We start from the raw sequence: 24,866 nt of genomic DNA, 5'->3' as shown, positions 1-24,866 counted from the left end.
AGTGAGGGGGCGTGGCTTAGCCCTCACAGCTTACCAGCGCCATTTTCTCTTCACAGGATGCAGAGACGCTGGCCCGGACCTCAACACTCCTGCACAAGTAACAGGGTGTAAAACGGGGAAGGGGGGGGGGGGGGGGGGGCACAGTAAATTGGTGCTATTATCACTTGATAAAAACGGCGCAAACAGGTCTGAGGCAGTGTGTATTTGGTCTCCGTACCGGGATAGGCGCTGGGGTGTGAGCTGGTAGACTCCCTCTGTGTTTCTCTAACAGGCTTCTGTGGGTCTGTCCCCTATAGCCAGTGTGTTGGTGAGTGTCGGTACGTGTGTTGACATGTCTGAGGCTGAGTGCTCCTCCCCGGAGGAGGTTACAGTGGGGGCGGAAAAAGCGCTGGGAGTGACTGTCGGCACCGCCGACTGCTGATTGGGTGGATATGTTGAGCACGTTGAATGCAAATGTGGCATTATTGACTAAAAGGCTGGATAAATCTGATTCTCAGACCCAAACATGGAGAAAATCCATGGAGGACGCCCTTTCTCAGGTCCAGACCCCCTCAGGGTCGCAAAAGCGCTCATTTACCCAGATGGCGGATACCGACACGGACTCTGATTCCAGTGTCGACTATAGTGAGGCCAGTTTAAATCCGAAACTGGTTAAGAGTATTCAGTACATGATTGTGGCAATTAAAGACATTTTGCATATTACAGAGGTACCTACTATGCCTGATACAAGGGTTTGTTTGTATAAGGGTAAAAAACCTGAGGTGACGTTTCCCCTCTCTCATGAGCTGAACACTTTGTGAAAAAGCTTGGGAATCTCCTGACAAAAGGTGGCAGATTCCCAAGAGAATTCTAATGGCATATCCTTTCCCCTCTGAGGACAGGCAAAAGTGGGAGTCATCTCCCAATGTGGACAAGGCTCTATCACGACTGTCCAAAAAGGTGGCGCTTCCGCCTCTGGACACGGCTGCCTTAAAGGACCCTGCGGATTGTAAGCAGGAAACTACCTTAAAATCCATTTATGTCACTACGGGTGCGCTGCTCAGACCTGCCGTGGTGTCGGCATGGGTGAGTAGCGGTATTGGTAAGTGGGCAGATAACTTGGCATCTGACATGGATACCCTAGATAGGGATAGCATTTTTTGGACTCTCGGTTATATCAGAGTCGCTGCTGCTTACCTAAAAGATGCCGCGAGGGATATCTGCCTCTTGGGATCAAGGGCCAATGCCATGGCAGTCTCGGCCAGGAGAGCACTGTGGATTCATCAATGGAATGCTGATGCCGACTCTAAGAAGGCTATGGAGGCTCTCCCGTATAAAGGTGGTGTCTTGTTTGGTGACGGCCTAGCTGATCTGGTGTCTACAGCTACCGCGGGTAAGTCATCATTTCTTCCTTATGTCCCTGCACAACAGAAAAAGACGCCTCACTATCAGATGCAGTTCTTTCGGCCCAATAAATACAAGAAAGGAAGAGGGTCGTCCTTCCTTGTCTCTAAAGGTAGATGAAGGGGAAAAAGGTCACCTGCTGTGGCAGGTTCCCAGGAGCAGAAGTCCTCCCCGGCTTCTGCCAAATCCACCGCATGACGCTGGGGCTCCTCTACGGGAGTCCGTACCGGTGGGGGTACGTCTCCAACTCTTCAGTCAGGTCTGGATTCACTCTGGCCTGGATCCCTGGGTTTTAGAAATAGTGTCCCAAGGGTACAAACTGGAGTTTCAAGACGTGCCACCCACCAATTTTTCAAATCAGCCTTGCCAGTTTCTCTGCCAGAAAGGGAAGTAGTGTGCGCGGCAATACAAAAGCTGTGTCAGCAGCGTGTCATTGTCACGGTACCCCCTGTAACAATGGGGAGAAGGGTTTTATTCGAGCCTGTTTGTCGTCCCAAAGCCGGATGGCTCTGTCAGAACGATCCTGAACCTAAAATCCCTCAATCTATATTTGAAAAGTTTAAAGTTCAAGATGGAATCTCTTCGAGCAGTGATCGCTAGTCTGGAAGGGGGGGATTTTATGGCGTCAGTTGACATCAAAGATGCTTACTTACATGTCCCGAGATATCCTCCACATCAAGCTTTCCTGAGGTTTGCTGTTCAGGATTGTCATTACCAGTTTCAGACGTTGCCGTTTGGTCTTTCCACGGCCCCGAGGGTTTTCACCAAAGTGATGGCGGAAATGATTGTGCTCCTACGCAAACAAGGTGTCACAATTATCCCGTACTTGGACGATCTCCTGATAAAGGCGAGATCAAAGGAGCGATTACTAAAAAACATTGCGCTCTCTGACGGTTCTGCAGCAACATGGTTGGATTCTAAATTTGCCAAAGTCGCAGTTGATTCCGACAACTCGGCTGTCTTTCTTGGGCATGATCCTGGACACGGAACTGCAGAGAGTGTTTCTCCCAATGGAAAAAGCTCTGGAAATCCAGACCATGGTCAAGGGGATTCTGAAACCGGCAAGTGTGTCGATTCATCAATGCACTCGGGTACTGGGGAAGATGGTTGCAGCTTACGAAGCCATTCCGTTTGGCAGGTTTCATGCCCGGGTATTTCAGTGGGACCTGTTGGACAAGTGGTCCGGGTCTCACCTGCACATGCACCGGAAAATAACCCTATCTTCCAGGACCAGAATATCTCTCCTGTGGTGGCTTCACAGTTCTCACCTCCAAGAGGGACGCAGGTTCGGGGTCCAGGATTGGGTCCTGGTGACCACGGATGCAAGCCTCCGGGGCTGGGGAGCAGTCACACAAGGAAAAGATTTCCAGGGAAAATGGTCAAGCCAGGAAGCTTGTCTGCACATAAATGTTCTGGAATTAAGAGCCATCTACAACGGCCTTCTACAAGCGGCACACCTTCTTCGTGGTCTGCCTGTCCTTATTCAGTCGGACAACGTAACAGCAGTGGCGTACATAAACCGCCAGGGTGGAATAAAGAGCGGCGATGGCGGAGGCCACAAAAGTTCTCCGCTGGGCGGAAAAACATGTCAGCGCTTTGTCAGCGGTCTTGCTTCTGGGCGTGGACAACTGGGAAGCAGATTTCCTCAGCAGACACGATCTCCATCCAGGAGAGCGGCGTCTTCATCAAGAGGTCTTTGCAGAAGTGACAAGTCGTTGGGGAATTCCTCAAGTAGACATGATGGCGTCTCGCCTCAACAAGAAGCTTCAGAGATATTGTTCCAGGTCGAGGGACCCTCAAGCCAGTGCAGTGGACGCCCTGGTAACTCCCTGGGTGTTTCAGTCGGTATATGTGTTCCCCCCCCACTTCCGCTCATTCAAAAGGTGATAAGAATCATAAGAAGAACAAGAGTTCAGGTGATACTCATTGTTCCAGATTGGCCACGGAGGGCCTGGTATCCGGATCTTCAGGAATTACTCATAGGAGATCCCTGGCCTCTTCCTCTGAGAGAGGATCTGTTACTGCAAGGGCCGTGCGTGTTCCAGGACTTACCGCGGTTGCGTTTGACGGCGTGGAGGTTGAACGCCAAATCCTAGCTCGCAAGGGTATTCCCGGGGAAGTCATCCCCACTCTGCTTAAGGCTAGAAAGGAGATTACAGCGAAGCATCATCACCGTATTTGGAGGAAGTATGTGTCTTGGTGTGAATCCAGGAAGACTCCTACGGAAGAATTTCAGCTGGGTCGTTTCCTCTATTTTTTGCAAGCAGGTGTGGATGCGGGCCTAAAATTAGGCTTCATTAAAGTGCAGATTTCGGCCTTATCTATTTTCTTTCAAAAAGAATTGGCCGCCCTTCCAGAGGTTCAGACTTTCGTGAAAGGAGTGCTGCGCATCCAACCTCCCTCCGTTTGTGGCACCATGGGACCTTGACGTGGTGTTGCAATTTCTTATGTCGCACTGGTTTGAACCTTTGCGAAGGGTTGAGTTGAAATTTCTCACTTGGAAAGTGGTCATGCTTTTGGCCTTGGCATCCGCGAGGCGGGTGTCTGAATTAGCGGCTTTGTCTCACAAGAGCCCCTATTTGATCTTCCATGAAGATAGTGCGGAGTTGAGAACTCGCCAGCAATTTCTGCCGAAGGTGGTTTCTTCGTTTCACATAAACCAACCTATGTGACTACGGAAGCCTTGGCTGTTTCAAAGTCTCTCGATTTAGTCAGAGTTTTGAAAATTTATGTCGCCAGAACGGCTCAGATTAGGAAATCAGAGTCTCTGTTTGTCCTATATGCTCCCAACAAAGTTGGGGCGCCTGCTTCCAAGCAGACTATTGCATGCTGGATCTGTAATACGATTCGGCATGCTCATTCTACGGTGGGATTGCCGTTACCGAAGTCGGTGAAGGCCCGTTCTACCAGTAAGGTGGGCTCATCTTGGGCGGCTGCCCGAGGAGTCTCGGCGCTTCAACTTTGCCGAGCAGCTACTTGGTCGGGTTCAAACACTTTTGCCAAGTTCTACAAGTTTGATACCCTGGCTGAGGAGGACCTCATGTTTGCTCAATCGGTGCTGCAGAGTCGTCCGCACTCTCCCGCCCGGTCTGGAGCTTTGGTATAAACCCCATGGTCCTTTTGGAGTACCCAGCATCCTCTAGGATGTAAGAGAAAATAGGATTTTAATACCTTCTGGTAAATCCTTTTCTCCTAGTCCGTACAGGATGCTGGGCGCCCGTCCCAGTGCGGACTTTAGCTGCAGTTCTTGCTTATGTTACACAAAGGTTGTGTTTCGGTTGTGGTCAGCCTGTTGCTGATGTTAGTTCATTCCGTTGACTGGTATTTACTTAAAGGCCATGTTGTATGGTGTGAGCTGGTATGTGTCTCACCCTTAGTTAACAAAAATCCTTTTCCTCGAAATGTCCGTCTCCCTGGGCACAGTTCCTACAACTGAGGTCTGGAGGAGAGGCATAGAGGAAGGAGCCAGTTCACACCCATTTAAAGTCTTAAAGTGCCCATGTCTCCTGCGGATCCCGTCTATACCCCATGGTCCTTTGGGAGTCCCCAGCATCCTCTACGGACTAGGAGAAAAGGATTTACCGGTAGGTATTAAAATCCTATTTATTTTCAGGCAGGGCTGGATGGCACCATCCTGCCTGCTTCATGGGACTTGAGAGGGGGAAGGGAGGGAACCGGGAACCCAACCTCTCTCAGGGTTAATGGTCCCGTTCCCCGCTGACAGGACACTAGCTCCTGAGGGAGCTGTTCGCAAGCTCCATCATGGCGAGCGTACAATCCCGCAGCATTCCGCCACCCCTAATAGAGGCAGAAGAAAGAAGAGTGGTGAGTACTAAGCAGTCATCCCGGTTAGTGGGTCGCCGGCCATTATGCCGGCATGAGGGTACGGAGACGCACGGCTTCTGAACGGGGCGGACTGCGTCTCCCGCTGTGTAAGGTCACAGATGCTGAACAGCAGACGCGGTACCCAGACTGGCAACATAGCCATAAAAGGAGTCTGTCTCCATTTTATGCACTCAAACACAAACAGCCAGTATAAAAGAGCGGGAAAACCGCGTGCCATTGAAGGGACGGGGCTTCACTATGAGCGGATCCAGCAGCTCACCAGCGCCTTTTCTTCAGCTCCTCATCAGCGATTCTTGGCCATTACTGTTCCAGCAAAATCTGATTTAACGGCGCCCTTTAGTTTACCCCGCCTTACAGTGTCTTCGTTTATCGGCGTCGCTGTTCAAGCCTCAATTCTAATACATAAGCGTATTCTGGAAGCAGTGATTCCCACTGTGCTTAGGGTCCGGAAGCCTGTGTCAGCAGCGCGCTACCATTGTATGTGACAGTCTTTGTCTCATGGTGTGAACTCCTTCGATTCCCAACTACTACTTTCATCTTTCCCGTCTTCTCCTGTTTCTTTAGGCTGGCGTGGATGCAAGCCTTCATCTGGGCTCGTTGAAAGTGAAAGTTTTCGCCTTATCCATCTTTATACGAGAGGCACTTTGTGTCCAGCCACCGTATGTTCTTCCTATGACTCCATGGAACCTTAACTTAGTTTTGCAGTTTCTGCAATTGGAGGTATTTGAGCCTCTGGAAGAAGTGATTCTCAAATATTTGTCATGAAAAGCGGTTTTGCCCTTTCTTCAGATCCGAGATTATCTTGTTTTTCATAAGGACCGAGTTGAGCTCTGTATGAAACTGGCATTTTTGGCTAAAGTAATTTAGTCTTTCAACATCAAACAGCTGTGGTTCCGGTTCTTGCATCCGAGCATGCCTCTTACCAGTCCTTGGATGTGGTTCATGTCCTTCGGGTGTATGTTGCTCGCAATGCTTCTGAAAGTAAGATGGACTATTTGTTCTCTACGATGCCCATAATTGGGGCTGGCCTGATCCATCTGGTCATCTATCAGGCTTATGTAGCCATACATCAGACTCTGCCTGTATTTCGCCTCGCTCCACTAAGTTGTTTGGTGCCTCATAGGCTGTGCGAAGGGTAGCTTCTGCTGCTCTACTGTCATGTAGCCGCTTGGTCTTCGGACACATATTTGTCAAATCTTACCAATTTGATACTTTTGCATCTACAAATGCTGGGTTTGACTGCAGGGTGCTAAAGGTTTCTTAGTGCCTCCTCCCCCTTCCTCCCTGTGAGGGCATCTTTGAGACGTCCCCCAGTGGATGTAGGCAAAAACAGGATTTTGGTACTTACTGATAAATCACTTTCTTTGATTCCATGGGGGACACTGGATTCCCTCTCAGTGCTGTTGGGTGGTTGTTTGCGTTTGCTTGCTTGATGCATGTTTGTTTGCATCGCATGTTGCATTTGTTGCTTCTTTGAATGAGTCCCGATGTTTGGTTCCCCTCTCTCTCTTCCTGTGTTTCTCTCTGCTTTCCGTCTCCACTCAAGCTTGGTTAATCTTAACTGAGGCCAGTGAGGTATAGATGGGGAGGAGCCAACTCCAATTTTTCCGAAGAATTAAAGTGCCAGGCTTCACTCATCACCCATCAATACCCCAGTGTAACTCCAGCATCCTCCATGACCTCAGGAAAAAAGGGATTTATTGGTACATACCAAAACCCTGTTTTTATCTCTCCAAGCTTTGAAAAAATCTCCCCCAATGAGTGGTCTGATAACTTTTTTAGAACCCTCCTGATAAAGCTTTATAACTGGTTTAAAATCATATGTACAATGCTCTAATTACATTTTCAACACATCGTTTAAGGTATGATGTGGAACTGTTTCAGAGGATCGAGCACCTGATTGGCAAGAAACTTCCAGCTTTCCCTACGCAAGAGGAGGAAGTAATGATGCTGAATGAGAGAGTGGCTGAGGCACAGAGATTTGCCCGCATTGTAAGTACCTTTTTTCCATTTTCATTTTTTATTTATCTTTATGCTGTGAACTATTGTAATAAAACATTCTTGCATATCTTTTAATATTTTTGCTCTTCTAATAATGTTGCAGTATTTCTAAACCATTTGCTGCTTTAAACATAACCATAATGAGTTATGGATCAAAGGTTCAACCTGGATAAGGTCAATAGGTTGACATGGCAAAAAGGTCGACATAGTGAAAAGGTCAACATGAGATATTTTTTAAATGTTTTTGGTGGTGTTTTTTCCGTAACATGACCAGGATTTCCAAGTAGTGCACCACGCCCCCAGGCAAGGTTAATATTCCCAATCGTAGTTCACGTGGATGGTGAGGTATTAAAAGGTTTTAAAATAAATAAATAAAAGTTTTTGATATTTTTAAGTCACGTCTAACTTTTTACCATGTTAACCAATAGTGGTCGACCTATTGATTGTCAACCCATGCACTGTCGACCTACCATACGGATACCAAATAATTTTAGCTTTCAGGAATAATGAATCGTTGGAATGAGAGAATAGGTTAAGGCAGAGGTTCTGAAGCATTGTCCTCAAGGCACCCCAATAGTGCAGGTTTTACGTTTATCCATGCTTGGCCATAGGTGACTTAATTAGCACCTCAGTCAATTTGATTTAACAGTCTGTGCTGAGCCATATACCTAAAACCTGGATTGTTCGGGTGCCTTGAGGACCGCGTTTGAGAACCTCCTGGGTTAGGGCAAGATGTTCCTCATTTTGGTGACCTGTGCACTATTCATTGCCCTGTTCTTATGCATTATGCTCTGATTCTCCCTTGATCTTCGTCCTTTTTCAGTAATGGTTTTGCTCTCATTGCTTATTCTTCAAGGCAGGGGTGGGGAAGCCGTTTGGTCCGGCCCACCAGCTTGTGTCAGTGAGACGCTGCCGATCTTTCCGGCGGCAGCGTGTCTCAGCTGTCAGAACAGGGAGGAGAGCGCGGCTGTCGGGTGGGAGCGGCGGCGTGTAGTACTTCAAACCAGCCGCCGGTCCGTGAGCCAATCAGAGCTCGCGGACCGGCAGCCAATCAGGAGCCGCGGCTGCCGGTCCGCGAGCTCTGATTGGCTCTCGAACCGGCGGCTGGTTTGAAGTACTACACGCCGCCGCTCCCACCCGACAGCCGCGCTCTCCTCCGTGTCCCGCCGAAAGGAGCACGGTAAGCAGCACGGAGGGGAGGGGGGAGGGCATTTGTATACCTGGCACTGTGGGGGCATTTGTATACCTGGCACTGTGGGGGCATCTGTATACCTGGCACTGTGAGGGGCATCTGTATACCTGGCACTGTGGGGGCATTTGTATACCTGGCACTGTGGGGACATCTGTATACCTGGCACTGTGGGGACATCTGTATACCTGGCACTGTGAGGGGCATTTGTATACCTGGCACTGTGGGGGGCATCTGTATACCTGGCACTGTGGGGGGCATTTGTATACCTGGCACTGTGGGGGCATTTGTATACCTGGCACTGTGGGGGCATTTGTATACCTGGCAATGTGGGGGCAATTGTGGATCTGGCACCGCACTATTGGGGGCATATGTGTATCACGTCCCATTTTAACTGGCCACACCCATTTTTTTTGGCACGTGCGCGCCTCCGGCGCGTGCACACAGTACCTCTAAGGGGCAGACCTACTGGGGGGCAGGGTAATTTTTTAAGTTGAAAATTTTTGTATGGCCCCCGAAGGATTTTATAAATATCCAAATGGCCCTCGGTAGAAAAAAGGTTCCCCACCCCTGCTTTAAGGTAATCAGCTGAGTAAATGAATGCATGGCAGGAGCAAAATTTGTAATGGGGTGGGGGGGGGGGGGGGGGGTGTTCCGTGTGTATATTTTATATCTGTCTATACAGATGTGTATGTATACATACATATATAGTATTCACAGCGCTTCACTTTTTCCACATTTTATCATGTTACAGCCTTGTTCAAAAATGGAATAAATTCATTTTCTATTACGTCCTTGAGGATGTTGGGGACACCAAAAGAACCATGGGATATAGACGGATCCGCAGGGGACATGGGCACTTTAAAACTTTCAAAGGGGGCATGACCTGGCTCCTCCCTCTATATCCCTCCCCAGACTCAGTTGAGAAAATGTGCCCTGCGAGATAGAGGCACTCGGGGGAGCTCTTAGAGTGTCTTTGAAAAGACTTAATGTTAGGTTTTTTATTTTGGGGAGATCTGCTGGCTACAGACTCCCTGCTTCGTGGGAAAGAGGGGAGAGCAGTCTAGACCCACTTCTAATGAGTTTCAGGGCTCTGCTGCTGCTGACAGGATGCCTTCAGCTCCTGAGGGGAGATGAACGCCGGGCTCTCCTGGATGCTAGCTCCCACAGCTTGCCATCCCCCCCTCTTCAAGCCAGAAGACAGGTGAGTATGTGAGGAAAAGACATCTTCTCTTCAACAAAGACGGCATATAGAGGTACCGCGCAGCATGATTTGCTAAGTGCGCGCCAGGCTCCCGGACTGTACACACCGCTGGGTGCTGGGGGGGGGGGGGGGCTAAAAATACCTCATAAATAAGGCTGGCATATCTGTACAGTGCCCTGACACTGCCCGCAATCCCCCGCCGGGATAAACATGTAAAAATAAGCGGGAAGAAGCGTGCCATGTTGGGTGCGGCGCTTCTTCCTCCAGGCTCACCCGGTGCCATTTCCTCCTCCAAGCAGCAGCGCTGGTCCTTCCTCACAGCAGACAAGTACCAGGGGCTATAAAAACGAGGGGGGCAGATTATTTCTATACAGATATATAGCGCTGCAGCTCTGTGACACTTTTTTCAGACCTGCACTTTGGTGCTGGGGTGTGAGCTGGCTCCTTTCCTTTTGTTCCCTCACAGGCTTTTCTTTGGGTGCTGTTAGGGAGACAACATGTCTGAGGCAGAATTTTCCTCTCAAGGGGATAATTTATTGGGGACACCAAATGTTTTGGGGGTCCTGTCGGCACCGCCGACGGCTGATTGGTTAACTGCTTTAAATGCTTTCAATGTTACACTGTTAAATCAAAAGTTTACTGAATCTGACTCTCAACTGCAGATTTCAATCAGTAGATGACGCATTATTTCAAGGGTCACTGAAACGTAGTGTTGACCAATTAGATGACACAGATACCGACACGGACTCTGATACCGGTGCCGTTTATGCTGATTCTAGGTTAGATCCTAAATTGGCTAAGAGTATTCAATATATGATTGTGGCTGTCAGACATATTACGTATTGACGAGGACCCCTTTACACCAGAAACGAGGGTCCTTATTTACAAAGAAAAGAGACGCTCTGTTTCTTTTCCTCCTTGTTTTGAACTAAATGACCTTTTTGATGGCACTTGGAATACACCTGATAAGAAATTTCTCATTCCTAATAGGATCAAGGTGGCATACCCCTTTCCCGCAGCGAATAGGGATAAGTGGGAAATACCACCCACAGTAGACAAAGCCCTAGCACGCTTGTCTAAGCAGGTAGCGCTCCCTGCGGCTCAGTCGACGACTCTTAAGGAGCCGGCTGATCGTAAGCAGGAGGCTACTTTAAAAGCTATTTTTACTACCACGGGGACGCAGCTTAGATCGCTTATTGCGTCCGCGTGGGTTAGTAGCGCCATTGAAAAATGGGCTGAAAGTTTATCTTCGGATTTAGATACTCTGGATAGGGATAGCATCTCAGTGACGCTTGGTTATATCAGGGACGCGGCTGCGTACTTGAAAGAGGCTGCAAGAGATGCTGGCCTCCTGGGGGCTAATGCTATGTCAATTGCGGCTAGGCGTGCGCTATGGACTCATCAATGGAATGCTGACGCTGATTCCAAGAAAAATATGGAGTCCCTTCCCTTTAAGGGTGGGGAACTGTTTGGTGACGGCCTTGCTGATTTAGTATCAACGGCCACAGCGGGTAAATCTACTTATTTACCTAATGCTCCTGCGCAACAGAAGAAACCGCACTATCAAATGCAGTCCTTTCGTCCCAATAAATATAGAAAAGGCCGAGGTAACTTCTTCATCGCTACCAGAGGTAGAGGAAGGGGCAAGAGAACTCCCGCCTCCTCGAGTTCACAAGAGCAGAAGTCCTCACCGGCTTCTGCCAAATCCACCACATGACGCCGGGTCTCCCTTACAGGAGACCGCACCGGTGGGGGCACGTCTAAGGCTATTCAGTCAGGTTTGGGTTCGCTCGGACCTGGACCCTTGCGTGTTACAAATTGTGACCCAAGGGTACAAACTGGAATTCAAAGACGTTCCCCCTCGCCGTTTTTTCAAATCACCCTTACCAGTTTCGCTTCCAGACAGAGTTCTAGTCTAGGGAGCAATACAAAAATTGTGTCAAAATCAGGTTGTGATCCCGGTCCCCCGGGCGCAACAAGGGGAAGGGTTTTATTCAAGCCTATTTGTAGTGCCGAAGCCGGATGGCTCGGTACGACCAATCAACCTAAAATCTCAAAAAAAATTCCTGAAGAAATTCAAATTCAAGATGGAGTCTCTCCGAGTGGTGATCTCCAGCCTGAAGGAGGGGATTAATTCATGGTGTCTTTGGACATAAAGGATGCCTACCTTCATGTTCCCATTTATCCCCCTCATCAGAGTTATCTCCGGTTTGCAATCCAGGATACTCATTACCAATTTCTCTATCGTCCTAGTGGATGCTGGGGTTCCTGAAAGGACCATGGGGAATAGCGGCTCCGCAGGAGACAGGGCACAAAAAGTAAAGCTTTAGGATCAGGTGGTGTGCACTGGCTCCTCCCCCTATGACCCTCCTCCAAGCCTCAGTTAGATTTTTGTGCCCGGCCGAGAAGGGTGCAATCTAGGTGGCTCTCCTAAAGAGCTGCTGAAGAAAAGTTTAGCTTAGGTTTTTTATTTTACAGTGAGTCCTGCTGGCAACAGGATCACTGCAACGAGGGACTTAGGGGAGAAGAAGTGAACTCACCTGCGTGCAGGATGGATTGGCTTCTTTGGCTACTGGACATTAGCTCCAGAGGGACGATCACAGGTACAGCCTGGATGGTCACCGGAGCCTCGCCGCCGGCCCCCTTGCAGATGCTGAAAAGAGAAGAAGGTCCAGAATCGGCGGCAGAAGACTCCTCAGTCTTCTTAAGGTAGCGCACAGCACTGCAGCTGTGCGCCATTGCTCTCAGCACACTTCACACGGCAGTCACTGAGGGTGCAGGGCGCTGGGAGGGGGGCGCCCTGGGAGGCAATGTAAACCTATTTTTTGGCAAAAAATACCTCACATATAGCCTCCGGGGGCTATATGGAGATATTTAACCCCTGCCAGAATCCGTTGAAGAGCGGGAGACGAGCCCGCCGAAAAAGGGGCGGGGCCTATCTCCTCAGCACACAGCGCCATTTTCCCTCACAGAAAGGCTGGAGGGAAGGCTCCCAGGCTCTCCCCTGCACTGCACTACAGAAACAGGGTTAAAACAGAGAGGGGGGGCACTAATTTGGCGTTAGAAATATATAAAAAGATGCTATAAGGGAAAACACTTATATAAGGTTGTCCCTATATAATTATAGCGTTTTTTGGTGTGTGCTGGCAAACTCTCCCTCTCTCTCCAAAGGGCTAGTGGGTCCTGTCCTCTATCAGAGCATTCCCTGTGTGTGTGCTGTGTGTCGGTACGTGTGTGTCGACATGTATGAGGACGATGTTGGTGAGGCGGAGCAATTGCCTGTAATGGTGATGTCACTCTCTAGGGAGTCGACACCGGAATGGATGGCTTATTTAGGGAATTACGTGATAATGTCAACACGCTGCAAGGTCGGTTGACGACATGAGACGGCCGACAAACAATTAGTACCGGTCCAGACGTCTCAAAAACACCGTCAGGGGTTTTAAAACGCCCGTTTACCTTAGTCGGTCGACACAGACACGGACACTGAATCCAGTGTCGACGGTGAATAAACAAACGTATTCCTTATTAGGGCCACACGTTAAGGGCAATGAAGGAGGTGTTACATATTTCTGATACTACAAGTACCACAAAAGAGGGTATTATGTGGGATGTGAAAAAACTACCTGTAGTTTTTCCTGAATCAGATAAATTAAATGAAGTGTGTGATGATGCGTGGGTTCCCCCCGATAGAAAATTATTGGCGGTATACCCTTTCCCGCCAGAAGTTAGGGCGCGTTGGGAAACACCCCTTAGGGTGGATAAGGCGCTCACACGCTTATCAAAACAAGTGGCGGTACCGTCTATAGATAGGGCCGTCCTCAAGGAGCCAGCTGACAGGAGGCTGGAAAATATCATATAAAAGTATATACACACATACTGGTGTTATACTGCGACCAGCGATCGCCTCAGCCTGGATGTGCAGAGCTGGGGTGGCTTGGTCGGATTCCCTGACTAAAAATATTGATACCCTTGACAGGGACAGTATTTTATTGACTATAGAGCATTTAAAGGATGCATTTCTATATATGCGAGATGCACAGAGGGATATTTGCACTCTGGCATCAAGAGTAAGTGCGATGTCCATATCTGCCAGAAGATGTTTATGGACACGACAGTGGTCAGGTGATGCAGATTCCAAACGGCACAAAGGTGTATTGCCGTATAAAGGAAGAGGAGTTATTTGGGGTCGGTCCATCGGACCTGGTGGCCACGGCAACTGCTGGAAAATCCACCGTTTTTACCCTAAGTCACATCTCTGTAGAAAAAGACACCGTCTTTTCAGCCTCAGTCCTTTCGTCCCTATAAGAGTCATATTTGCCCAGGGATAGAGGAAAGGGAAGAAGACTGCAGCAGGCAGCCCATTCCCAGGAACAGAAGCCTTCCCACAAGGAAAAAATTTCCAGGGAGTGTGATCAAGTCTGGAGACTTTTCTCCACATAAATATACTGGAGCTAAGGGTAAATTTATAATGCTCTAAGCTTAGCAAGACCTCTGCTTCAAGGTCAGCCGGTATTGATCCAGTGGGAAAAACATCACGGCAGTCGCCCACGTAAACAGACAGGGCGGCACAAGAAGCAGGAGGGCAATGGCAAAAACTGCAAGGACTTTTCGCTGGGCGGAAAATCATGTGATAGCACTGTCAGCAGTGTTTCATTCCGGGAGTGGAAACTGGGAAGCAGACTTCCTCAGCAGGCACGACCTCCACCTGGGAGAGTGGAAACTTCATCGGGAAGTTTTTCCACATGATTGTGAACCGTTGGGAAATACCAAAGGTGGACATGATGGCGTCCCGTCTGAACAAAAAACGGGACAGGTATTGCGCCAGGTCAAGAGACCCTCAGGCAATAGCTGTGGACGTTCTGGTAACACCGTGGGTGTACCAGTCGGTGTATGTGTTCCCTCCTCTGCTTCTCATACCTAAGGTACTGAGAATTATAAGACGTAGAGGAGTAAGAACTATACTCATGGCTCCGGATTGGCCAAGAAGGACTTGGTACCCGGAACTTCAGGAGATGCTCACAGAGGACTTATGGCCTCTGCCGCTAAGAAGGGACTTGCTTCAGCAAGTACCATGTCTGTTCCAAGACTTACCGCAGCTGCGTTTGACGGCATGGCGGTGGAACGCCGGATCCTAAGGGAAAAAGGCATTCCGGAAGAGGTCATTCCTACCCTGGTCAAAGCCAGGAAGGAGGTGACCGCACAACATTATCACCACATGTGGCGAAAATATGTTGCGTGGTGTGAGGCCAGGAAGGCCCCACGAAGAAATTGTAACTCGGTCGATTCCTGCATTTCCTGCAAACAGGAGTGTCTATGGGCCTCAAATTGGGGCCCATTAAGGTTCAAATTTCGGCCCTGTCGATTTTCTTCGAGAAAGAATTGGCTTCAGTTCCTGAAGTCCAGAAGTTTGTCAAGGGAGTATTGCACATACAACCCCCTTTTGTGCCTCCAGTGGCACTGTGGGATCTCAACGTAGTTCTGGGATTCCTCAAATCACATTGGTTTAAAACCAGTCAAATCTGTGGATTTGAAGCATCTCACATGAAAAGTGACCATGCTCTTGGCCCTGGCCTGGGCCAGGCGAGTGTCAAATTGGTGGGTTTTTTTCTCAAAACAGCCCATATCTGTTTGTCCATTCGGACAGGGCAGAGCTGCGGACTCGTCCCCAGTTCTCTCCCTAAGGTGGTGTCAGTGTTTCACCTGAACCAGCTTATTGTGGTGCCTTGCGCCTACTGGGGACTTGGAGGACTCCAAGTTGCTGGATGTTGTCAGGGCCCTGAAAGTATAGGTTCCAGGACGGCTGGAGTCAGGAAAACTGACTTGCTGTTATCCTGTATGCACCCAACAAACTGGGTGCTCTTGCTTCTAAGCAGACTATTGCTAGTTGGATGTGTAATACAATTCAGCTTGCACATTCTGTGGCAGGCCTGCCACAGCCAAAATATGTAAATGCCCATTCCACAAGGAAGGTGGGCTCATCTTGGGCGGCTGCCCGAGGGGTCTCGGCTTTACAACTTTGCCGAGCGGCTATTTAGTCAGGGGCAAACACGTTTGTAAAATCCTACAAATTTGATACCCTGGCTAAGGAGGACCTGGAGTTCTCTCATTCGGTGCTGCAGAGTCATCCACACTCTCCCGCCCGTTTGGGAGCTTTGGTATAATCCCCATGGTCCTTTCAGGAACCCCAGCATCCACTAGGACGATAGAGAAAATAAGAATTTACTTACCGATAATTCTATTTCTCGGAGTCCGTAGTGGATGCTGGGCGCCCATCCCAAGTGCGGATTATCTGCATTACTTGTACATAGTTACAAAAATCGGGTTATTATTGTTGTGAGCCATCTTTTCAGAGGCTCCGCTGTTATCATACTGTTAACTGGGTTCAGATCACAGGTTGTACAGTGTGATTGGTGTGGCTGGTATGAGTCTTACCCGGGATTCAAAATCCTTCCTTATTGTGTACGCTCGTCCGGGCACAGTATCCTAACTGAGGCTTGGAGGAGGGTCATAGGGGGAGGAGCCAGTGCACACCACCTGATCCTAAAGCTTTACTTTTTGTGCCCTGTCTCCTGCGGAGCCGCTATTCCCCATGGTCCTTTCAGGAACCCCAGCATCCACTACGGACTCCGAGAAATAGAATTATCGGTAAGTAAATTCTTATTTTCAGACGTTGCCGTTTGACATGGCCACGGCTCCGAGAATTTTCACAAGTCATGGTAGAAATTATGGTTCTCCTCAGAAAAAGAGGAGTTACAATTATCCCGTACTTGGACGATCTCCTGATAAAGGCGAGGTCCAAGGAAAAACTGGTACAGGACATTGCACTGTCGCTTCTACAACAGCACGGCTGGCTCTTGAACCTGCCGAAATCACACTTAATTCCAACAACCCGGTTGTCATTTTTGGGTATGATTCTGGACACGGTCCAGCTGAGAGTGTTCCTCCCTCCGGAGAAAGCACTGGAAATTCAGAGTTTGGTAAAACTTATTCTGAAACCACCAACTGTCTCCATTCATCAATACATTCGATTGCTGGGGAAGATGGTGGCGGCATACAAGGCCCTCCAATTCGGGAGGTTCCATGCCAGAGTGTTTCAGTGGGACCTGTTGGACAAATGGTCCGGATCCCACCTTCATATGCACCGGAGGATGGTTCTATCCCCCAACACCAGAATCTCACTCCTGTGGTGGCTACACAGCTCTCACCTCTTAGAAGAAAGCAGATTCATGATCCAAGACTGGATCCTAGTGACCACGGATGCAAGTCTCCGGGGTTGGGGAGCAGTCACACAAGGGGTGTCCTTCCAAGAAAGATGGTCAAGTCAGGAAACTCTTCTTCACATAAATGTGCTGGAGTTGAGGGCCATTTACAACGGCCTTCTACAAGCGGAGCATCTTCTTCGAAACCGGCTTGTCCTGATCCAATCGGACAATGTGACAGCAGTAGCGTACATAAACCACCAAGGCGGCACAAAGAGCAGAACAGCAATGGCAGAAGCCACAAAGATTCTTCGCTGGGCAGAGACTCTGGTAAGCTCTCTGTCAGCAATTTTCCTTCCGGGAGTGGACAACTGGGAAGCAGACACGATCTACATCCAGGAGAGTGGAGCCTCCATTAGGAGGTTTTCTCCCTACTAAAGAATCTATGGGGGGTTCCCCACATAGACATGATGGCGTCCCTGCCACAACAGAAAACTACTAAAGTATTGTTCCCGGTCCAGGGACCCTCAGGCTGCGGCAGTGGATGCACTGACGTCACCTTGGGTGTATCAGTCGATGTACGTTTTCCCTCCGCTTCCTCTCATTCCAAAGGTTCTGAGAATCCCAAGAAAATCACAGATTCCAGCGCTCCTTGTAGTTCCAGACTGGCCAAGGAGAATTTGGTACCCGGATCTTCAGGAGGAGTTAGTCGAAGATCCATGGCTGCTTCCTCTTCGCGAGGATCTGCTGCGGCAGGGGCCGTTCGTCTATCAAGATTTTACAGCGGCTACGTTTGACGGCATGGCGGTTGAACGCCAGATTTTTGCCCGTAAGGGTATTCCCGATGAAGTCATCCCCACTCTTATCCTTGCTAGGAAGGGTGTGACGTCGAAACACTATCACCGTATTTGGAGGAAATATATTTCCAGGTGAGAGTCCAAGAAAGCTCCAGTGGAGAAGTTTGACCTTGGACGTTTTCTCCATTTTCTACAAAATGGAGTGGATGCGGGCCTTAAATTAGGCTCCGTAAAAGTGCAGATTTCTGCTTTGTCAAATTTCTTTCAGAAACAATTGGCCTCACTTCCTGAGGTGCAGACCTTTGTAAAAGGGGTCCTGCACATCCAACCTCCTTTTGTGGCACCTTGGGACCTTAATGTGGTTTTGACATTCCTAAAATCACATTGGTTTGAACCTTTAAGTAAAGTGGAGTTGAAATTCCTCACTTGGAAGGTTGTCATTTTGTTAGCATTGGCATCCGCAAGGCGGGTGTCTGAATTGGCGGCCTTGTCTCACAAGAGCCCTTATTTGATCTTCCATGAAGATAGGGCAGAATTGAGAACTCGGCAACAATTTCTGCCAGGTGGTTTCCGCTTTTCATATTAACCAACCTATTGTGGTGCCAGTGGCTACTGGCACTTTGGCTGAGGAAAAGTCTCTGGATGTCGTCAGAGCTTTGAAAATTTACGTTGCCGGAACGGCTCCAGTTAGAAAAACAGAGTCTCTGTTTGTGCTATATGCTCCCAATAAACTTGGGTATCCTGCTTCCAAGCAGACCATTGCCCGCTGGATATGTCACACGATTCAGAAGGCTCATTCCACGGCAGGTTTGCCGTTACCTAAATCTGTAAAAGCCCATTCCACTGGGAAGGTGGGCTCGTCCTGGGCGGCTGCCCGGGGTGTCTCTGCATTACAACTTTGCCGAGCTGCTTCTTGGTCGGGGTCAAACACGTTTGCTAAGTTTTACAAGTTTGATACCTTGGCCGATGAAGACCTAAAGTTTGGTCAATCGGTGCTGCAGAGTCATCCGCGCACTCCCGCCCGGTATAGAGTTTTGGTATAATCCCATGGTTCTTTTGGTGTCCCCAACACAACCTGTGTGTAACCAGAACTAAACTGCAGATGCAGTACGCACTGGAACGGGCGCCCAACATCCTCTACGGACTTATAGAAAAGGATTTACCGGTAGGTATTAAAATCCAGTTTTTTCCCTCAAAATTCTACACACAATACCCCATAATGATGACTTGAAATTATTAAAAAATAAATTAAAAACACATGTAAATAAGTATTCACGGCCTTTGCTTAATACTTTGTTGATGCACCTTTGCCAGCAATTACAACCTTAAGTCTTTTTGAATATGATGCCACAAGCTTGGCACACCTATCTTTCTCATACGTCCTAGAGGATGCTTCAAGAACCATGGGGTATAGACGGGATCCACAGGAGACATGGGCACACTAAGACTTTTGAATGGGTGTGAACTGGCTCCTCCCCCTATGCCCCTCCTCCAGACTCCAGTTAGATTCTGTGCCCAGTGAGACTGGATGCACACTGAGGAGCTCTCCAGAGTTTCTCCGAAAAAAGGCTTAGGTCTGTTATTTTCAGGGAGACCTGCTGGCAACAGGCTCCCTGCATCGTGGGACTGAGGGGAGAGAAGCAGACCTACTTCTGAGTTCAAGGGCTCTGCTTCTTAGGCTACTGGACACCAATAGCTCCAGAGGGTCCGATCACTTGGTGCGCCTAGCTGCTTGTTCCCGGAGCCGTGCTGTCACCGCCCCCCCCCCCCCCCCCCCCCTCACAGAGCCAGAGGACAGAAGCCGGGTGAGTATAGGAAGATCAGAAGACTTCAGTGACGGCAGAAGACGGTGTTTGAGGTACCGCGCATCGGTCGCGCTGCGCGCCATGCTCCCACATATGAATGGTACTGCAGGGTGCGCCCTGGCCAGCATTGGACCCTCAAATAGCACTGGCATAAGTAAAAACAGTGCCTGGGCACTAGTTACGGGACCCCCGCCAGTATAAATATGAAATTTTAAGCGGGACTGAAGCGCGCCATGTAGGGGGCATGGCTTAGCCCTCACAGCTCTGACCAGAGCAATTTTCTCTTCACAGAAGCTGCAGAGACGCTGGCCCTGACCTCCACACTGCTGTACAAGTAACAGGGTGCAAAACGGGTGGGGGGCACAAGTGATTTGGTGCTAATTGTTTATATATAAAGCGCTAATGGGTCTGGGCAGTCTTTTTACTCGCTTCAGTACCGGGATAGGCGCTGGGTTTTGAGCTGGCAGAACTCCCTCTGTGTCTCTCTTACTGGCTTTGTTGTGGGTCTGTCTCCTATAGCCCCATTGTGGTTGTGGGTATCGGTACGTGTGTGTCAACATGTCTGAGGCTGAGTGCTCTTCCCAGGAGGAGGCTGGAGTGGGGACAGAAAATACTGTGATGGTGACCGGGTCGGCACCGCCGACGGATGATTGGGTAAATATGTTGTGTGTTTTAAATGCAAATGTGACTCGGTTGACTAAGAGATTTGATAGATCTGAGTCTAAGAACCAGACATGAAGGAAATCCATGGAGGATGCTTTGTCACAAGCTCAGACCCCTTCGGGGGTCACAGAAACGTGCATTTACCCAGATAGCTGATACAGATACTGACACGGACTCTGATTCCAGTGTCGACTATAGTGATGCCAGATTAAATCCAAAACTGGCTAAGAGCATTCAGTACATGATTGTGGCAATAAAAGAAGTGTTGCATATTACAGAGGACCCTGCTGTCCCTGATACAAGGGTCTGTATGTATAAAGGAAAGAAACCTGAGGTAACGTTTCCTCCCTCTCATGAACTGAACGCGCTTTTTGAAAAGGCTTGGGAAAATCCTGACAAGAAGAATTCCCAAAAGAATTCCAGTGGCATATCCGTTTCCATTTGGGGACAGGGAAAAGTGGGAGTCAACCCCCACGGTAGACAAAGCTTTATCGCGTCTATCCAAAAAGGTGGCGCTTCCGTCTCCTGACACGGCAGCCCTAAAGGATCCTGCGGATCGTTAGCAGGAAAATGCACTAAAATCCATTTATGTCACTACAGGGTCGCTTTTGGGAACTTGCCACAGAGCCCACTTTTCACAGAGCCCACTTTTCAATAGCACTACTCACCCATGCCGAAGCAAAGGCAGGTTGCTTCGGCATGGGTGAGCAGTGCTATTGAAAAGTGGGCAGATAACTTGTCATCTGAGAGAGATTCCCTAGACAGGGATAGCGTGCTTTTGACTCTGGGTCATATCAGGGACGCTGCAGCATATTTAAAAGAAGCTGTAAGGGATATTGGCCTTTTGGGATCAAGGGCCAATGCCATGGCAGTCTCAGCAAGGAGAGCATTGTGGATTCATCAATGGAATGCTGACGCTGACTCTAAGAAGGCGATGGAGTCGTTACCGTTTAACGGTAGTGTCCTGTTTGGTGACGGCCTCACTGACCTGGTGTCTACGGCTACCGTGGGTAAGTCGTCATTTTTACCTTATGTTCCTGCACAGCAGAAGAAAACGCCTCACTATCAGATGCAGTCCTTTCGGCCCAATAAATTCAAAAAAGGACGAGGGTCCTCCTTCTTTGCTACGAGAGGAACGGGAAAAAGGTCACAGGCTGTGGCAAGTTCCCAAGAGCAGAAGTCCCCTCCGGCTTCTACCAAATCCACCGCATGACGCTGGGGCTCCTCTGCGGGAGTCTGCACCGGTGGGGGCACGTCTCAGACTTTTCAGTCAGGTCTGGGTGCACTCGGACCTGGATCCTTGGATAGTAGAAATAGTAACCCAAGGATACAGATTAGAGTTTCAAGACGTGCCCCCTCACCGATTTTTCAAATCTGCCTTGCCAGCTTCTCATCTAGAAAGGGAAGTGGTATGCGCAGCGATACTAAAGCTGTGTCAAAATCAAGTCATTGTCGCGGTACCCCCGTCACAATGGGGGGAGGGTTTTTATTTGAGTCTGTTCGTGGTCCCGAAGCCGGATGACTCAGTCAGACCGATTCTGAACCTAAAATACCTAAATTTCTTTCTGAAAAGGTTCAAATTCAAAATCGAGCAGTGATCTCCAGTCCGGAAGAGGGGGATTTTATGGGGTCGGTCAACATAAGGGATGCTTACTTACTTGTTCCCATATATCCTCCACATCAGGCATACCTGAGGTTTGCGGTTCAGGATTGTCATTACCAATTTCAGACGTTGCCGTTTGGTCTGTCTGCGGCACCACGGATTTTCACCAAAGTTATGGCGGAAATGATGGTCCTCCTGCGCAAGCAGGGAATCGCAATTATCCCGTACTTGGACGATCTCCTCATAAAGGCGAGATCCAAGGAGCAATTGCTGAAGAATGTTGCGCTCTCACTGAAGATTCTGCAACAACATGGTTGGCTCCTAAACTTGTCAAAATCACAGTTGGTTCCGACGACACGCCTGTCGTTCCTGGGTATGATTCTGGATACAAAATTACAGCGAGTTTTTCTTCCAGTGGCAAAGGCTCTGGAAATACAGAACATGGTAAAACAGATTCTGAAACCGGCAAAAGTGTCAGTTCTTCAATGCACTCGGCTGCTGGGGAAGATGGTGGCGGCCTACGAGGCCATTCTGTATGGCAGATTCCATGGCAGGGTCTTTCAGTGGGACCTGTTGGACAAGTGGTCCGGGTCTCACCTGGACATGCACCGGAAAATAATCCTATCTTCCAGGACCAGGATCTCCCTTCTGTGGTGGCTGCACAGTTCTCACCTTCTGGAGGGACGCAGGTTCGGGATTCAGAATTGGATCCTGGTGACCACAGATGCAAGTCTCCGAGGCTGGGGAGCAGTCACACAAGGGAGAAACTTTCAGGGAAAATGGTCAAGCCAGGAAGCTTGTCTGCACATAAACATTCTGAAATTAAGGGCCATTTACAACTGCATTCTGCAAGCGGAACATCATCTTCGCGGTCTGCCAGTCTCGATTCAGTCAGACAACAAAACAGCAGTGGCGTACATAAACCGCCAGGGCGGAACAAAGAGCAGAGCGGCGATGGCGGAGGCCACGAAAGTTCTTCGCTGGGCGGAAAGACATGTAAGCGCGCTGTCAGCAGTTTTCATTCCAGGAGTGGACAACTGGGAAGCAGATTTCCTCAGCAGACACGATCTCCATCCAGGAGAGTGGGGTCTTCATCAAGAGGTCTTTGCAGAAGTGACAGGTCGTTGGGGAATTACTCAAATAGACATGATGGTGTCCCGCCTCAACAAGAAACTTCAGAGATATTGTTCCAGGTCGAGGGACCCTCAAGTAATAGCGGTGGACGCCCTAGTGACACCGTGGGTGTTTCCGTCGGTCTATGTGTTCCCTCCACTTCCACTCATTCCAAAGGTGATAAAGATTATAAAAACAACAAGGGTTCAGGCGGTACTTATTGTTCCAGACTGGCCAAGCTGGGCCTGGTATCCAGATCTTCTGGAGTTGCTCATAGAAGATCCCTGGCTGCTTCCTCTACGGGAGGACCTGTTACAACAAGGTCCGTGCGTGTATCAGGACTTACCGCAGCTGCGTTTGACGGCATGGCGGTTGAATGCCAGATCCTAGTCAGAAAGGGTATACCCAGTGAAGTCATTCCCACTCTGCTGCAGGCTAGAAAGGAAGTAATGGCAAAGCATTACCACCGTATTTGTATCTTGGTGTGAATCCAAGAAGGCTCCTACGGAAGAATTTCAGCCGGGGCATTTGCTCCATTTTTTGCAAGCAGGTGTGGATGCGGGCCTAAAGTTGGGCTCTATTAAAGTACAAATTTCAGCCTTATCTATTTTCTTTCAATAAGAATTGGCCGCCCTTCCAGAGGTTCAGACCTTCGTGAAAGGTGTGCTACACATCCAACCTACATTTCTGCCCCCAGTGGCACCGTGGGATCTTAATGTGGTATTGCAGTTCCTGCAATCTCATTGGTTTGAACCTTTACGTAAGGTTGAGTTAAAATTCCTTACTTGGAAAGTAGTCATGTTGTTGGCCTTGGCATCCGCAAGGCGGGTATCTGAATTGGCGGCTTTGTTTCACAAAAGCCCCTATTTAATCTTCCATGCGGATAAAGCGGAGTTGAGAACTCGTCAGCAATTTCTTGCAAAAGTGGTTTCATCATTTCATGTAAACCAGCCAATTGTGGTGCCAGGGGCTACTGACGCCTTGGTGTAGTCAAAGTCTCTCGATGTGGTCAGAGCTTTGAAGATCTATTTCGCCAGGACGGCGCAGCTTAAAAAAACAGAGGCTCTGTTTGTCCTGTGGGCTCGCAACAAGATTGGGGCTCCTGCTTCTAAGCAGACTATTGCGCGCTGGATCTGTAATACAATTCAGCAGGCTCATTCTACGGCAGGATTGCCGTTACCGAAATCGGTAGAAGCCCATTCTACCAGAAAGGTGGGCTCATCCTCGGCGGCTGCCCTAGGGGTCTCGACATTACAGCTTTGCCGAGCTGCTACTTGGTCGGGATCAAACACCTTTGCGAAGTTTGATACCCTGGCTGAGGAGGACCTCTTGTTTGGTAAATCGGTGCTGCAGAGTCATCCGCACTCTCCCGCCCGTTCTAGAGCTTTGGTATAAACCCCATGGTCCTTGAAGCATCCCCAGCATCCTCTAGGACGTATGAGAAAATATGATTTTAATACCTACCGGTAAATCCTTTTCTCTTAGTCCGTAGAGGATGCTGAGCGCCCGTCCCAGTGCGTACTGTATCTGCAGTTTGGTTATAGTTACGTTCGTGTTGCATTGAGTTCAGTCAATCTGTGACTGTTGTTGGTCATGCCGTTGCATGCATTGTTTTTGAATGCCATGTTGTACGGCATGTTTGAGGTGTGAGCTGGTGTGTATCTCACCTTAGTTTTCAAATAATTAAATAATTCCTTTTCCTCTAAATGTCTGTCTCCCTGGGCACAGTTCCTATAACTGGAGTCTGGAGGAGGGGCATAGAGGGAGGAGCCAGTTCACACACATTCAAAGTCTTATAGTGTGCCCATGTCTCCTGCGGATCCTGGCTATACCCCATGGTTCTTGAAGCATCCCCAGCATCCTCTACGGACTAAGAGAAAATGATTTACCGGTAGGTATTAAAATCCTATTTTTGGGCAGTTTCGCCCATTCTTCTATGCAGCACCTCTCAAGCTCCATCAGATTGGATGGGAAGCGTCTGTGCACAGCCATTTTCAGATCTCTCCAGAGATGTTCAGTCGGATTCAAGTCTGGGCTCTAGCTGGGCCACTCAAGGACAT

At 49.0% G+C, this 24,866-nt stretch overlaps 1 protein-coding gene across 2 annotated transcripts in view; it reads left to right on the top strand.

The window, feature by feature from the left end:
- The window catches only part of DDX47 (DEAD-box helicase 47), a 268,148-nt gene that overhangs the window by 226,910 nt on the left and 16,372 nt on the right, over positions 1 to 24,866 (top strand). For both annotated transcript variants that reach the window (XM_063940384.1, XM_063940383.1), the window contains exon 11: positions 7,092 to 7,221. In XM_063940384.1, the coding sequence (XP_063796454.1) occupies positions 7,092 to 7,221 (130 nt within the window). The remainder of the gene's footprint in view (positions 1 to 7,091; positions 7,222 to 24,866) is intronic.

The sequence above is a fragment of the Pseudophryne corroboree genome, chromosome 9, assembly GCF_028390025.1.
Source record: "Pseudophryne corroboree isolate aPseCor3 chromosome 9, aPseCor3.hap2, whole genome shotgun sequence".
NCBI classification, from domain to species: Eukaryota; Metazoa; Chordata; class Amphibia; order Anura; family Myobatrachidae; genus Pseudophryne; species Pseudophryne corroboree.
This window is presented reverse-complemented; position numbering and strand designations above follow the sequence as displayed.